Source organism: Danaus plexippus, chromosome 24 (genome assembly GCF_018135715.1).
Source record: "Danaus plexippus chromosome 24, MEX_DaPlex, whole genome shotgun sequence".
NCBI classification, from domain to species: domain Eukaryota; kingdom Metazoa; phylum Arthropoda; class Insecta; order Lepidoptera; family Nymphalidae; genus Danaus; species Danaus plexippus.
The window spans coordinates 1,208,485-1,227,071 of record NC_083552.1 but is presented as its reverse complement, the minus strand read 5'-3'; the positions used below and the strand labels follow the sequence as shown (position 1 = coordinate 1,227,071).

Below are 18,587 nucleotides of genomic sequence, written 5' to 3'. Positions count from 1 at the left end.
CTCTCCCTCTTCCCCAATTAAGGGTGCCAACTCATCCGCAAAACTATGTTACGGCTGTCCAATGGCGACGGTAATTACCTCCATCAAGTAGGCCGCCTGCTCGTTTGCCGCCTTAATCATATAAAAAATAAATATAAATTCGTTCAAAAATACCTTTTTTGACATTTTCTACGCATATTGCCTTTTTATATAAGTCTAAAGTTATATATTGCAAAATAAATAAGTTTTAATTTAATAAGTAATACAAACTTTTTTAAAGCGTCTTTATTCATATAGTCTTTTGCGAATTCTGTAATGACATTAAAAACTACCTAATAATCTAGTAAAACCATCAAAATTTCTTGTAAACATTATTAAATCTCAGTACGATGGGTAATAGTAATTTGAAAGGGTTTTCATACAGTTTCAAAGACCATAATGATTCCTTCAACAATACAAAAGTAAACCGAAGAGTTCCTAAAAGGAAACAGAAAAATTACAATTCTGTCAAAAGAAGTTACAAAACCCAAAACCCACGATCTATAACGAAAATTAAACCATCTCGGACAGTTTACAACACGCTTAAAGAATTAATTGATGAGAAAACGCCTGTGATGATAGCGTTTATAACATCGAGTCCAGAATGTCAGTTACGGCTTGAGAAGAAGTCACAAAAATGCCTATCCGAACAACGTAATCATTTTTATCCACATGAGAAATCGTTCCGTGAACTGAATTCATTTCCTTGTGCCACATTTTGTCAAAAATGTAGACAGTCCTCTATACTTATAAATAAAAGAGTTTATTAAATTTTTGTTAACCCATATTCCGAAAATTCACAATTTAGTGGCTTTTTAAGTCCCTTAAATTCCAAAATATTTGCTCTGGTAATTTAGATTTCCTGGTAAACTAAATTGAAAACTGGTATCCCCGCGCAGTGGCGCGCCTTCTAGTGACAAGGGAGCGTGTCCCGAGATTCGTATGTCTAGTTTTATTGCAAGTTAAAGTTTACATATTTTTCTTAAAATTGTCAAAAGTCCTTTAAAAAATATTTTAAAGGTTCTAATGTGATTATGTGTTATCATCATAAGTGCGACCGAGACGTGTGATAAGGGTGAGCTATTTGTTTTTTTTATTTGCTGAAGAGATGTATAACTGAGAGCTGTATTACATTTAAAACAATGTTTTGAGTAGATTCAATTATTCAGTGTTAAATTTTAAATATGACTTGTGCATATATCAAGTTTTTTTGTTTGTATCGATGACATTGAATATATAGTGTTAAGTATAAAACAGTTTCATTTATTTATTTAGTTACTAAGGCCGGTTCATAAGATTTCCTAGTAAAAATGTCAAAAAGATTCTAACAAGAATCTCGTTACCATTACTTGTAAACCACAATAGGAAAAAAAAGCGATATACTTTTCTTCACAGTTGTTACTTTTTATAATTCTTTAAAACAATAACAACAAAATATATAATAATTATACGGCATATATTATTGTAATTATCCCTACACATTGATTATATTTTAATATTATGCCTTAATATTCAAGTACCAAAGTTTTTTGAGGTTAGTTTATTTCTACCTACCTATTAAATATCATTAAAAACATGAACTGATATCTGCCTTCACATGTTATTGTATACTATTTCAAATACTATTAATTTTCTAAGGAATGGAGGCACAAAGCAATATTCTATATATATTTGAATCATATTATGACAAAATTGTTTTTCTAAGGTCACCAAATAAATGATTGATCACATTATATTTAGTATTTAGTCAAGTGCAATTTATAATGATATATAATAAAATTGGTATAATAACAGTTATAATTATTTTTGATCTTCAAAAAATTTAATATATTAAAACTTTTTAACTTTGTTAAATTCATCTGCTGCTTAAGCGATTCTCCCTATATCATCTTATCTTTTTTGAGCTATACTATGTTATTTTTTAAATTTCGAATGGATAGTGCTTGACTGAAGATAAAAATAAAGTCATAGGTGGTGAATGCATGATTTCAGTGTTAGCCTATTCACCCTAATAATAAGCAAAAATTACTCATCTTTTACCTTATATTATAAATTTATTTTGGTAATTGAATACTTAAAATTAATCGTTTATTTTGAATTGTATTATATTGGACTTTTATTTACATAAGTATTTTACATGAAAATCATAAGAATATATATATTTTTTTGTATGTAAAGTAAATTTTTGGCTAGACTACCTTTTAAATTACTTAATAACTCATATATAATGGTATTTTATATACCAATAATTCTTCTTATTTATTTAAATTCCATTATAAGATTATTTCATAGTATAAATAAATTTAATATTATGAAAAAATTAAAACAATGGAATTAATCAATTATAGATGACATAATAGGAAGACAAAGTTACTTAATTTTAATACATATAAAAACTTTTTAACAAATTATAAAGTCACCGAAGGCAATAAATAGGTTCTATCATTATAATTGGCCGGTGTGGACACAATGTTGCTGCGGTCTAATTGCTGGCGTTGCAGCCGGCACTAATTAATTGTTATGGAACAAACATACAACACAACTTGGCATTTATTCAGACCCAATTTGACTTGAATTATGATGTTTCTGTTTTTCATAAATTTTGTATTAAAATGACATATTTATCGACAATTATGACTAAAGTTTAAAGTTTTTAAGATTTCTTTTTAAATTTATTTTAGGTTATATTACTTTGAAACTATATATATCTACGTGTTATACATATATATTGACTTTAACATACTTAAAATATTGCGTTTCATATTAATTGATGATAATTTAGTTTTGTTATTTCCTATATATTATTTTTCAGTTTCTGTTTTTGGAACCATAAATTTGGGTTCGTAGTAAATACCTATAATATTTTAAATTTAATATCAATACTCAACCAGGGTTTAATGCTCTTGGTTCTGCTAGCGACAAACTTTCATAGCAATCAACCTAATATATTAAACCTTATTAATAGTCTTGTATATTGTATATATATATATATATATGTGTGTGTTAAAGGTTTGTAAGTATTTTATTTAAATTTTATCTGTAGACAATAGTATTCATGGTGAGATAGTCGTTTCAACTAGAGCACATGGTAATGGAACCTCTACTATATAAACATCTGAGACCTTCACGGCCTTTGTTCCTATTCATTGTTAGTTGTAGTCATTATAAAGATTTAGACCAAGTACAATGATTTCATAGCACGACTTACAAGGTATGTATAATATAATTCATATATTGTGTACCAACATTTGTTTATAACATTATTTAGTTGCAAATTTACTGCCAATAAATATTTTTAATAAAAGAAGTCGGTATTGAAGTAGTTAGTAAGGGATTGCATATGAATCTAGATTCTAGACTGTTCTGCAAGTTGTACTAAAATATGTTATCATAAAAATGTACATAATTTACTAAGGATGTTACTGATACTGTTCCACTCCAAATTCCATATATTAATAATTAGATTGTGATGATATTATCACCTCTTTGGACCAATTTCCAAAGCTCTCAAGGGAGGGCGGGTGAGAAACTACCGTTGGGCTTAATACAACTGAATCAAGTTAATTACATCTTAATTTAGATGAAGTTATCTAAGTCTGAATGATGTTTTATTTTGAACCATTTTCGTTGAGATATAAGGCATTTTTTAAACAGTAATAGTATATATATATATGTAGTTAAGAATAAATTAAATGATAATATTATTGTACAATGTTGGAATACATAAATCTAGGAATTTATAAAACGGAATCTGAAACACTTCATTCATATCCAGCAACGAATTGAATGTCACATATTTATTTATAGTCATGTTAAGTAAGTTATCATATAAAAGTATATTTTTTTATCATGTTGAAACATATAAAACACTTACTTAAACAACAATTTTAAATATTTTGTGTTATATAATTTGATATTTTTATATGTATAAATAGATATGTCTTTTTTTTGCTATGGCTTCGTTAACACTGGCATTGTAAAATATTATGCCAAACTCTTCTTCTTCTTTTTGGTTAGTGACGTTTCCTTATAGATGTCGCCAATGTTATGTGTATGCCAATGTCAATATAATTTATTAATTATCGCATAGTTAACTTTGACGTCGACAGATCATTCTTTAAAATTTTATTGATGTCCATCAGGATTAAAATAATTCATAAAAATATTTATTTTGAAATATGTCACAAAATATTTATAAATAAATTAAAAGATTTTCTTAATATTTGTGTCTGAGCATCCGTCCATTCACCCCATCACGCTGTCAAAGTCAAAGTGGGATAACAGTCTCGCAAATTTAAAAAAAATAATATTTCACTACCGGTAATAACATTTTTTTTATTTGACAGTCCAGACGCGTCAGTGCTGGGTTTGGGCGGGAAAGTTGAAAGATATAAATCCTCTATGGTTTTTAATCAAAATTTATCGCTGTTAAATCGTTTTAGTCAATTTGTTTTTATTTCTATGACTGTGATATCTATTTTATTTCTATCCAAAAGTATTTCGTAACAGTAAATTATACGTGATGGTGGTATACGTTATTGGTATTTTATTTCGTTATATGGTGCATATTTCGTTATTATTATTATAACATAAAAAGTGGAAGAGTATCTTTAACTATCAATTTGTTTTATATAAATCCCAATATGCACCTATAATTGTTATTAAAGACAGAAAGTTACAGTTATTTTATTCACAAATTCCCCACGTCATAGTTTTTACGACAAAAAAACTGAAAACTGTGTGTGTTTAGTTCGACGATGCAAACTCATAGTAAAATACTGTATACATGTTGTAAATTAATATCACATTAAAATGAAAATTTAATGGAAACATTTAAAAATGACAGAATTAAAAAAAAATACGAAATTTTTGGGAGCTTCAAAGATATAAAACTTCCAAGTACCCTGCAAATAAAAAAATATACCATCGATTGGTGTAACTGTCGTGATTATGTTGCGAAAAAACTTTAATAAGAATTAAAAGTTTAGAACACAAATCTATGTATAATAATTAAACTAAATAGTATCATTTAAATGAGAAAATAAATAAACTTAAAATTAATACCTCGTCTGCCCGTGATCACGGTTGCTGCAAAGTAACCGAAACGTCGGGATTATGTAGTTTTTAAATAATAAAATCCGCGTAGTAAATCCGAATAATACTAGTTTCATTTAAAATTAATAGTTTAAATTACAGTTAACTCGTAATAAATTTAAAAGAATCGTATCACTAGAAAGCAGAGAGCATTGAAACAAACTGGCATGAGTTATAATTAGACAAAATATGTGATTGTTACAGATTTTTTATATTGAAATAGTAACTTGTTTGTTTTGGATATACGTTCTCTAATAAAATGAGACTGTTTGGTTTATTGTTGTCCGTCTGTGGATCGCTTCTGTTATATTTATTTTATTTCCACCTGCTCTGTGAACTCAACGACAGTTTTGATCTGTCTGTTACGTTTTCTATGAAATTCCGAATAATAATAAAAAACAAAAGAAGTATTTTACGTTCTTCAATGCAAAAAGTTTAAAGCATTTTTTTTTAAATATAGAATGAAGAAATCGACCCGAGCAAGATTTCGACCTGCCACCTCCGTAATAAATTTGCTGGAACATGATATACTATATTAATTTAAGTATTAGCTCAACATAGCTTCGATATAACCACACGAGTTTTCAAGTAATAGAAACTAACTAACTAACTCTTAAGAAAGTTACAGTTCCCGCGTGAAGGTGTAAGTAAAAAAATTATTAAGATAAAATGAACATTATTTCTTATTAGAATATTCTTACCTGACACCACCTAACATGAGGGTAGATTCTGAAATTAAATCGAAAGACCTTCCTTACTACAAGTTTGTATTGTCGAACTGCATACTGAGAGTTCCTAGTTTTAAATACATAGACATTGATACTATGTTAACATATATGGTAATGTGTAAAATTTTATTTTTGAAAAAGTGGAGGTTCTTCGTATATTGTTTGACACGACAAACTTGAATTAAGCGTACAGATCAATACGTAAGAATTTTTGAGGGTAGTTAACAAATAAAAATACTAACTATCACTGTCATCTTGTATTTGGGTAAACAAGGTTACTGGTTTAATAGCTAAACGCGGTACCGAAATCCGCCTCAATTAAATTCGGTTCCAATTCCCATGTTCGTGCCTGAGTTATTATAATTCCATTCATTGTTTTTTACAAACACAGATCCAAACAGTTTTATATTCAAGTTTCATACGTAACGATCTATTTCAGAATTCGTTTGAAATTTTTTTTTATTACAAAATTACAGTTACATATAATATTTGAACGAATCACGTCAGGTTTGTCGATTTAACTTTATTATGTTGAATAAACAGTATTTTTTAAATATGTTACGATTGACGTCATCCGTCAGTTGGAAAAGGGCTGCCTCTTAAATTTTATACATATACAAACTCTTCAATGGTTTTATGTTCAGCGTTTGTCTTTATTATTTGTTTAATGTTAGTAATACGTTACTCCTTAATTGATGTAATTAAAAGCAATCTTTACGTCACTCCTAAGTCATAATGACAGAAATGTAGAATTACATCCCAATCGATCGCGCGTTACTGCATAATCGTGACACACACGAACACACGTTTAAAAAGACACCCATACGTACAGTTACCCGAATGTAATGTACCCACTGGTTACTATTTCGAATGACATAATTAAAATTTTTATTATGTATTTTCGTGTTAATTCATATCGTGTTACCAATACTATAATTGCGAAAGTTTGAGAGGATGTATAGAAGTTGGCTGCTCTTTCAAGCACAAACTATTTAGTAGTAGTACTAGATAGACTAAAGATGGAATAGAAATGAGAGAAAGATTAAAATAAGACATAGATCATTTAAATTTATCCCAGAGCTCCTTGTAGCTGTTGCGGGTCATTTCACAATAGTTGTAATGCGTATGAAGTCACGTGACAGAGCCGATAGATGTCGCTGTCGGTTAGTCGCTACATCTACCATTTTTAAACATTGCATACATTTGATTTTTTTTTCTCTTTGATCCCAATTCCGAATTCCAAGCGGACAAAGTCGCGGGTAAAATCTAGTTTTTAATAATTTGTAAAGTCAAGGTCAGGTTACTTATTGTCTGTATATTTATTTAAACTTGGTAATAGTTTTTTTATATTGAATTTGTTTAACATTTTCCAAAGTCAATGTATTGCTTGTGTGTATCTAAATATTTTTGATAGTCCGGTTATACGCTACCCGTGGAAATGTGTCTCTTAGAATCGAGATATCTCGAGATTGGTATCTCTTAAAAAAATGTAATAGGACCATTTTTGTAGGGAACTTTAAGATCCACCACATTACTTTAAAGATTTTTTTTTTGGTAAAACTTACCGTTTTCAAAAACAAATAAAACTCAAATTTTGTTGTTCTTTGACTTCGAATAATTATTGAAGCACACATAGGATCGATGGGGACTTTTTAATTTTTTTTTGTTATCGTAAACCCCAGCTCTCCACCAATATTTGGAGTTCGGATATTTTTCTTATTTTATATGTATTATTGAAAGAATTATGAATGTTCGTGGAGAAAACACGAAGAAGATTGCTTTATGTATTGTTTCTCACATTTATAGAGTATACTTTTTATGGCCAGCAATTGGTACAAGAGAAAAAGTGTTGAAGATTCTTATAGATAAATTAAAAAATATTAGGTATAATGAATTTATACACAAAGAAAACAAACTGACTATAGGGCAAAGTCAGAGATAAAATTACTCAACTTTATTTGTAGTGTATTTGGACGTAAATTTCATTTTGGATAAATATAATTATTTTTCGGACAAGTACCTAAATAGAATATGAGTTGCACCCTTATCCACGTCACATTCACGTGACAATTAAATCTCATACCAATTTTATCCAATCCTTAAAAGCCTTATTGTGGATGTTACAAAGCTGTTCATCTTTTTTTTTTAAATTAAACCACGGTTTATGTGGAATTGTTGTTTAATATATGTATAATTTCGTCCTTTAAAAATTAGAAGGACCATTGAGAATGGCAGAATTTATAAAGATTAAGGTCATATGGGCAGATATCATTATCACAAAAGCTGTATGTAACAAGCCTTGCCATCTTCACGCAAGAATTCGTCGACTATACAGTAAAATTTCTTTCAAATATCGAATTTATGTATCACTCTCATTAATTTCTTAAAATAAAATTTTTTATATGAATATTTTAAATGAAAGACGTTGGTACTGACGACGTTCACGTCAACAACTTCTATTAAACAACCATTAAAAAAGTACTACAATTCTATTTACCTACCTGTAAAAAATCACAGTAATTCTTTTTATTACAAAACAATAGGTTATATTTGTGTGAAGTGAGTTTATTTTGTATATTATTTAATGTATTATTTTGGGTCAAGTCATGTTAGTAAAACACACCTTTGTTTAACAATCACGAAACTAAACAGACTCCAAGATATATTGCATATAGTGATCTCCCTGTGAAACGCAAACAAACTATGTGCAAGAGCAATGCATTATATAAATAGATATCCTTATATATATGTAATTCCACTATATGTGTGTATGTCACTGAATTCCTCCTAATAAGTTGGACTGATTGGAATGAATTTTTTGTATGCATTTGTTTGGTGGCTCATATGATTGTGATCCATGAATCATGTCAGCAGATGGCGCTGCAGTCGGTATCTAGAATATATAAAATGAAAAGGCTGCAACATAGGTTACTGTGTGTAATCTTTAACACACTATACATTACGCTCTCAGCGCAATTTTGATGTTCACGCAGACGGAGTCACGAGCAAAAACTAGCATATACATATATATACACTTTAGGGTAGTTATAAATAAAACACCCATACTAAAATCATCATCCAAATAATTTGTTAATATTAACAATTAATTGTTAATGTTCAACAAAGCTAAAAACGTAGTTTCAAACTTTTAATCTCATTAAATAAATGTATGTGATGATTTTTTTTTAATTATTTGACATGGCTGCTTCGTAAAGGAAATTCATAAATATTTTCTATTTATAGTAACAGTTAAATTAATGTTAGGATAAATGTAATAATAACTGCAAACATATATTATGGTATGTTTAATGAATTTAACTTATAAACACGTTGTGCATACGCGAGAATCTTATATATACATAAACTGGGTACCAGCCCCGGCTCCGCGCGGGCTCTTTACGAAAAATATAAAATAGATTATTAAATTTTGAGAATTATTAAACTTATATTATCATAACTTTCAAATGGTACGCCCGATTTAAATGATTTAAAAAGTAATTTACAGATACTGTTGTCGGCTTGGAAACAAAGTAATTTATTTTAATAATACTTAATACCGTATCTATGTAAATAGCTTTCCAAGAAACGCTTTAGTAATGCCAATTTTCAAAAGTTGTAAAATGGATATAGTTTGTTATCCTTAAAGTATAGACATTTCCCACCGCAGACTTTTCTGTACATCTATATAAGATACACAATTCCACCATATATTATTTTGTTATATATCAAAGACTTCGCATCGTTTTCGTTAAAAGCTCGCGGACGGCTCATGTTTTTCCGATATCTTCAACAAATATCGTTAATGTATACTCAAGTAAATACAAAAACTTAACAAATTATATGCTAAAACCTTCCTCAAAAATCACTGTATCGAGTGGTGATAACTGTTTGATAATCGGTGCAGTAGTTTTTCCGTTTATCGCGAACAGACAGACAGACGCGGCGAGGGGCTTTGTTTTATAATATGTATTGATATATATATCATTAACTTATGTATTTTTATGCTATGGCTTCATTCGCACTGGAATCGTGGAAGAATTTATTTTTCGGACGAATTATAAAATTGAGTACTGGGTTGAAGGAGTTTGTGGAATGGAATAAAAACGTTGAAACTTATTAATGTGTTATCAGCTTAAGTTAAGCGAGCCTCAAATTTGAATGTCAAACAAAATGTTTAAGGTTTATTGTCTATTTTATAACAATAATCAATTCCCTGTACATGATTATTAAATATGTGTGAGACGGATGTGTTTATCACTAAGAGGTTATAAAGTCGTATCTTTTGACATGCAAATTAAATATTAAACGTACACATAATGAATGGAAATCAATTAATTAATAGTTAGTAATATTTAGGTTTTTTTTTATATTAAATGTTTTTTTTTCTTCTTTGAAATGGTATCTTAAGATATGTAAAGGTAAAAAGTATAGATAGATTTTATACTTAGATAGTATTAATATTTATTTAGCTCGGTTGTTTTTTGAAGATTCCTCTGAAGGCCGAATACAAATTAACAATGTCTATACAAAAACTGAAATTTTTAAATGTATTTCATTAATTAGTCTTTCGTTTTTATCCGTTGTTCATAAGATGTATGACAAAATACGAATCTGAAAGTAATAAATTGTTGGTATAAAATAATTCTACAGGCCCTCCAGTGACCCCAACACCCCTGTGTAAAGCCTATTGGAGGAAGATAGAGTAAAAAATTGTGATAGCGTGGGGCCAAACGAAAAACAAAAATTCGTTTTGTTGTAACAACTATCAAAATTATATTTCGATGTGAGCAGCTAATGACCTTTTGCTAAAACTGAAAAATTTGTGTTTATATCAAAATTAAACAAGTTTTCAATTACCATATGTCTCCCCAAAACCTCGGTATTTACTTATATATACAGATATATAAATTAATTTCTACGAAATTCCAAAATAACTTTCATAAATACCTCAACCATATAAAAAAAAGAAATTATCTGGGGAATTCGAGCAAGTAAAATTTATATCTGGCAACATTTTTGATTTCAGTCATACTCGTGCCAATAATATTCGTCAATCAAAACGTAACAATATTCTCATTTAGTGCGACCTTGGAAATACGTTGAAGGTCCGCGGGAGGTTTTTATCAGCCGTGCTGTTTTCCGTGTGCTTCGATGGTTTTTGACGATTAAAACCGTACATACATGATATAAAAATTATATGATATTTAGTAAAACTGTATTAGATAATATTTACGTGCTAGCGTAAACTAAAGATTTGCTTCTCTCCTGTTTCGAAGGATTCGGCTGAAGCGTTTGAGTCGCCATTTATTTAATTATAACAGTTTTTTTTACATTATTAAAAATAAAAGCGAAAAAAATTGTTTACAGACTTTAAATTAAACATATAAATTATAAACAACGGCATCTATCGCCATTCTTCCGAAATTAACGTGCAAGCAAATGTTTAAACTTTAAACATTAAATTTAATGAAACTTTCATTATTTTTTATATCCACGCTAAAACTCGCACTTCATTTTCGGCCAATATTAATTATGAGTTACGAAAGAGGTTTGTCAAATTTGACTCCAGAGGGACAATGAACGTGACCATAAGCTACTAGAAAATTTGGAGTAAGGATAATCCATCATTCACATGTTTTTAAAAAAGGAACAACATTGCTTTCTGGCAATTGAAACCAATAACTCAATCCAAAAGTTTGATGGTGTATGGTGATCAGTAAAGAGGCGTAAGTTTTAGGAGCTATTCCGATTAATCCAAGAAACGAGCACTTAATTGTTTTTCACATGAAATTATTTCTCGATATAAGCCATAAGGTTCATGAACTCTTGAAGATTTTGCTCAGTGGTCTCTAGACAGGAGAAAAATTAAATGTGATACATAATACCATGGATCCCATATCTAGGCCAGGATCTATGGTCGAAACCTTTAGAAACTGACATAAAAATGCTACAGTAACAACGTATGTTTGTGTGCTGAAGAAATAGCTATTGGTAGTGCATATGTAAGTTTGGAACAAAAGAGTGACAGAGTTACTGTAGCGCAGAAGAACGGATGAAAAGCTTCGTACGAGCCCACTTCAGCCTGATGCGTAGAATAATTAATGGACCATTGCTTTTGATTTTATTCAATATATTAAATACATTTGTCAGATATCTGAATAATATAATCCTATGATTTCGACAAGATTTCTGTAAGTGTGTGTTGGACACATCAAAGCTTCCATGAGCTATAATATCAAATCGTTCATTATGAGAAATTCCATTCCCAACAGTTCCGTACATCTCTCTGACAGTTATGTGTATGTATGTACGTGTGTTATGTTCAAACAAAACAAAGCCATCACCCAAAGATACTAAAACATGAAAGAGGTATATAGTGCAAAATAAACAAATATTCCACCAAGGTTGTTTCATAGCTTCAATTTTCATGAAATCCGGTCGCAAACCTCAGTTTCCGCGTGACTTCTCATCGGGAAAAATGTTGAGAGTGTTTAAAAAGTGATAATTCAGCAGATTTTGGTCCATAGTGCTATTGGATTAAGGCTTTAAATGTCAGATTTATCCTCTAAACTATATTTTAAAGACACTACACTTGAATTGCTGTGTGTGGTTACAGACAATTGTGCTATCTTGATGCATTTTATATAAAAGTCTAAAAATCGTTATTGCTCGCAGTATTTGCAATTCAAGACCAAAGTTCACATAAATTTCGGCAAATCACTCGTTTCCTATGACCTCAATAGAGTCTATTATCAACGGTGAAGTTATAATAGTCGCATAGTTTATATTTGATTCATACTTAACATCTAAAATACGTCTTAAATTTTGATTTGAAAAGCAATATTTCATTAAATTTCAATATAATATTTTTTTCTTTCAAAAGTCTCTTAATTTTTTTTTATTGATGCTTTATAAATGAATAAATCTCTTATATTTTAAGTTTTTATAATAAGTTATAAAACCACTTTTTACCGCTGGCCCAAATAGCTCAAGACAATTGCGTAAAAAAAATATATTTGTAAATAAAATATAAATAAAAAAGGCGAAAATATCCTTTATAGAATTAAGTCAACAGAAAGATAATTAAAATATATAGGTCAGTGAGCCCGCAAAGGAGAGACACGCTCGAGTGGATTCTGTATAAATAAAACCCTTTGCCTGATTAGGCTTAACGCATCCACTTCACATATTGATTGGTTCTATCTAACGGGCGGGAAAAGTTAGTTACAGATAATACTTGACATCCAAAGGTCGCTTATATACTGAAACATAAAAACTCTTTGCTTATAATATTCCAAATTCAAATTACTATAGATACAAACAACAAGAGAGACCGCGAAAAATCCTCTTGGTTTTTGACATCGAGTTGCGTTAAAAGTTATGGCGGATCGGTAATCATGATTTATTAAATAAGTGAGCTGAGGGTGTGTATTTTGTTGCCTTATAATATTCGTTACGTACCTAATTCTGATAAGATTTTCTATTTCATAATATTGATATATGTAAAACAAGCAAGTATTTAGGTAAATTACTTAGGCGCGCCTTAACTCCGAACAGAAAAACTAATTAACACGTCACTGTATGGCACAGCGTAAATAATTTAAAACTTACATAAAATACATACGAAACGTGGGAGATAAATTTTTGATATCATCCTTATCCAAGGCACCAAACACCATTAGACAGAGTTCACCTTGATTTCAGATGGTTATAAGTAAAAATCGAAAAATACTATGTCTGTGTGCGTGCCTCCTAGTAATAATCCTCAGTTACTACCTTATAGACGTGAGGCGTGCCTTCTATAAGTTATTGTTGCATTTGTTCTATTTTACTTGCGACATGCTGAAGCTGCTGATGAAACTCGTCGAACTATATTGACGATGTGATCGGGTGAGTGTGTGTTTGTTTGTGACGTATACGCTAACCGGTATACATACGTAAGGAACGTATATATGTTTGTACCATGTTGTATGTTCCCGTGTCGGCTTTTATGTTCTTCCTGTTGAGCACGAATTCACTATAGACATTGGAAACTAATCATAGGGTAGGTAGTAAATATCTAGGAGAGCATACAAAATATATCTTAATATTTTGCTCTATCTCAATTTGCCTTGCATACAATTTTATATGTAAAAAAATTGGTTCATTAATTTTAAAAGATTTTATAATTTTTTTATAGGCAATTTCAAAAACCGAATGTCTAAATCATGTATATATGTTATACTACTTATTATGTATAAGGAGTTTCTACTCGAGACTATATGAATACGCCTTGTACAAAAGACTATACTAACTTGTTACAGAAGACCCGATGTTTACAAATACTATAGTTTACACTAATCTTTGTAACAGACATAACACTCGAGTTTATGTCTTACTTCAGCGCACCAGGAATTGAGAAATGATTGATCCTATTTTACAATTAATTATATATATATTTTGTAAATCAATCGCTAATATTAACGTATCGGTAATCTTTAAGAGCAATCAGTATCCATAGTGCGAGTTTGCAACGTCACATATACTAAGCGTATCTAGTTTTTTCATTAGTAACATACATTAACACTTGGACTAAGCACACAGAAAATACCTTCAGATTTCTTGCATTCAATTTCGTTCTCCTAATCAGACTTAACTGTCTTAGTATAATGTTATCTATAATAGTAATGATGTTATTTTTATCATACAAATATATATGAGGATTGAACTGATTGATTGAAATTCTATCCCTAATCACTTCGTCCCGTCCCGTCCCGTCCCGTCCCGTCCCGTCCCGTCCCGTCCCGTCCCTTCCAATCCTACTCGTTCTTACATTCGTCTATTTCCATACATAAAACTATTTGCTAACAAAACATTTATCTCCAGAAAACTTTTGAAATGGGATCGTGGCACTGGGCCCAGATTTGATACCTATTATATGAAATTCTATAGAGTAGAAAATAAAAATATATACTTAACCTTAAAAGGAATATAGAAATATATTTTTGTAATACAAGATTCACGGCTCGTATAATGCAATAAAGCGTTTACTGTCAGCTCACGAAACAATTTTAGTTTTTACCACATGTCCGTAGAGTACAGACAATTTATTTATAGACTTCACAATAGCACCAGGACGTAGGCGACGTGGAAATCACATTACTAAGATAAGATATAGCGAAACTTATCACTGTAGCATCCAACAACGAGAGCTTTGAAACTTACAAATAAAGTCGAACCATTTACAAGCCTTGCTATTAGTAATACATGTAATTGGATTTTTAACTAAACGGCACAGAGAATTTTATCATTTAGAGACATTTATTACAGTTTTAGTTTTAAAAATTACTAATATTATGATAAACACTATCAATATTATCAAAATCTGACAGTTTAGTAGTTTTACATACAAAAGAAGTACTAAAAATATATTATTACGAATTAATTTTGAGTCAAAACGAAAATTTATTTAATTAGACAGTGAAAATGGTGATAGGGGAATTATAAGAGGCCATTTATATTTCGCTTCTACTATAATTTGTAAGCAAAACAAATATCTTATAACGCAAGCAATGTAATAAATGTGCCTAAAATTGTGAGGGTACTCTAATATTAAATTAAAACAGTCCTATGTCACAACAAGTCAATTCAATATATATATATATATATATATATATATATAGTACTATACTCCAAAAGCTGCTTCTTGATAATACAAAGAATATATTATCACCTTTGATGAAAGGAAACATTTGGGTCTTGACCTGAAGTGGAAGCCGCATAACGTTAAGCGACTTAGGATAAAACAAATCATACCTAAAATATTACACACTAACCCTCTGCGGTGTTTCACAAAATATGCCATTAAATTTCTGTATCAAAATAATCATTCGTATTTGAGATAGTCACTTTAAGAAGAATTAAAAATTACTCCATATATATATATACACTCCATTCCTCCGGGATATATATACTTTACTTGCTTTTACCTCTTAATTTGCTCGGAAATAAACTTTTTTGTGAAAATAATTCCGTCTACGTGGCTATCTTCTAAGGTCACAATACAATAGTTCGAGGATTTAGTTGTTGCGTATTAAAAAACGCGAATTACTTTTCAATATATATATATATATATATATATATATAATGGGTAGGGATAGCATATTTTTTTTGGTAGTATTGTTGAGATTTTTTTTATTTGATACATATTGTCGAACAGGTGTCGTTGCATGGTGGGGTCGAGGTGTCAAGATGGGCGACAGTTTCTTGCACCTGGGGGACATCGTGTCCCTGTACGCGGAGGGCTCGGTTGCAGGATTCCTGAGTACCTTAGGGTGAGTTCCATAATACATCCAATGTAAGGACTCCCATAGCAGTTTCACCTCTATATTAATTTCTGGACTGAGGCGTATGAATCATATTTTTAGAAGATTTTTGTTGATGGGATTTCCATTGAATTATTCCCGCTAGGCATATGTAAAACTTTTGTCTAAACCGGAGATTGAAGTTGATATAATATGCCTTCGCAGGGAGACATTGTAACCACTGCGCTTAATAGTCTTCCATATTTATGTATTTGTCTTATTAAGTTAAGAGTCATAACTTTTATTTGAGACGTGTTTGAATGACGTTTTTACATTTTTCTCTACAACTAACACATTCCTACCCATTAAAAATAGTTAATAACAATCTATTGAGATTATAAAACTACGATCAAAGTTTTCTAAGTTACTCTTTATATAAAAATAATGTATATATATATATATATATATATATATATATATATATTTGTGATTTTATTAGTTTCTGTATAACGAATTAATTCCACATGCTGTATCATCTACAGTTACTTAACACCTATACGTTAAGTAATCGCCGTCATACTTATATGTTTTAAGTATTTATAAAACGTTCTGTTTCACGTAGACTTGTACTAAGGATTCCAGCTGTCTATTTCAAGGAATAGTTGCATAACTTATTCTAATAGACCTATGTATATATATTAACGTCCTTATCATTATCTTATTTTATAAATAAACGACTGACAGTTTAAGACTAATTAAAACATACATATACGTAACTCCCGAATAGAAAAAGATTTTTTTTAACAATTCTTAAAAACTATATATAGACTAACATGTGCTCTAAATTTAAAGAAACTTATTTAAAAATTCTTCAATTGCAGTACAAATAGTCTTAGTAAAATTAATATACATACATATATATGTTATATTCTAACTTAAGCTATTTATGTGTTTTTAATATAAATTTTTCCAAGATCATTATTGTGTTGTTTATATAGGAGTGTAAATATCTATTTGAATTATATATATATATATATATATATATATATATATATATATATATATTATTTCATAAATATATATGTATATATATCCTATAACTGCGAAAGGGTTTACACTAATCCACTCTAGCTTAGCTGATACACAAACGCCATTTAATGTAAGAGGGCTTTGTGTCAGACGTTTGAATTAATTATATTACAGCTTGCTCTGGTTTAGTGCGTGGATTATCCAGCTTAATTATTTTGTGTATTTTCTTATAATTTAAAAGGATTTTAACACATTTAGACTTGCGCGTCTGACTGTACGTTTATAGCTACGCACATATGTCCGGGTAATTTTATATGTTATATAATATGTTGAATATTATCAGGTTGGTAGATGACAGGTGCGTTGTATGCCCCGAGGCAGGCGACCTGACTGATCCGCCCAAAAAGTTCCGAGGTAAGATCACACACATCCACACATATGTATGTACACACTTGAACTCAATAGACTAATTAAATGTAGTAGAGAATAGCATATTATCTCGAGCTTTATGGAATACTCTGACTCTGTCTACATCTTTGACTTGAAAATATAGCATTTAGTTAATTTTATAGTTAGTGTTACGAGAATTTATGACAAAACCGTCTATCGTGTATCGCTGCGCTAGGGTTGTCAATAATGTATTTTCCAGATTGCCTGTTCAAGATATGCCCTATGAACCGCTACTCAGCTCAGAAGCAGTTCTGGAACACCGCCAAGCAGTCCGCTAACGCAAGCGCGGATACTGACACCGGACTGTTAAAGAGGTTGCACGTAAGTATTACTATCAAGTGACAACCCTTAACATAAATTTCTCATCACCGAACTGAATACGGTGTTTCCAATTTTTCTTTCATATATCTTCGCCATGATAGTAGTAACGTTGGTTTATAAGTAAAAAAACTAGATACGCTCCGTATTCAGTTCGACGATAAAAAACTTGTACTAAGTATAAAAAGTATTGTAAAAAATAATAAAAAGAAAAATACATAGAGAGAAATCTTCCATAATCATTCCGTTGTATGTGAGATAATTTTCTATCAACTAATTTATTGGTTGGGTTGAAAAAATTACGCGGTCTTCGAAGACATTAGCAAAATTTATTATATACTTAAATTAGGACTACAAGTCTTATTTCTTTTAGTTTTCCCTTAAACAAATGATCATGAGACTTGGAAATGAAAGAGGAATATCTTGAACTCATTTTCTATACCACCCCAATATTAAATAGGTATTTGTCCGGGCATTTACAATACATGACCTTTCATACGATCACCTTAAGCGAGTAATGAGAATTTTTTTCAAACATATCTATAAACCAATTAAGATGACCGTCTAGATTAGATGACGAGTTCTCTTATTATAACGTAAATAACACAGAAACAACAGAAATAATAATAATTTTGCATATTAAAGAAAACTAATATTTCGGGATATT

General features: G+C 30.0%; 1 protein-coding gene across 4 annotated transcripts in view; it reads left to right on the top strand.

The window, feature by feature from the left end:
- The first annotated feature begins 295 nt into the window (after window positions 1–295).
- LOC116775907 (inositol 1,4,5-trisphosphate receptor) overlaps window positions 296–18,587 on the top strand; it is a 50,058-nt gene continuing 31,766 nt past the window's right edge. For all 4 annotated transcript variants that reach the window (XM_061524198.1, XM_061524196.1, XM_061524197.1 and 1 more), the window contains exons 1-4: window positions 296–1,093; window positions 16,039–16,153; window positions 17,496–17,566; window positions 17,802–17,923. In XM_061524198.1, coding sequence (XP_061380182.1) covers window positions 16,071–16,153; window positions 17,496–17,566; window positions 17,802–17,923 — 276 coding nt within the window. In that variant the 5' untranslated portion in view covers window positions 296–1,093; window positions 16,039–16,070. The remainder of the gene's footprint in view (window positions 1,094–16,038; window positions 16,154–17,495; window positions 17,567–17,801; window positions 17,924–18,587) is intronic.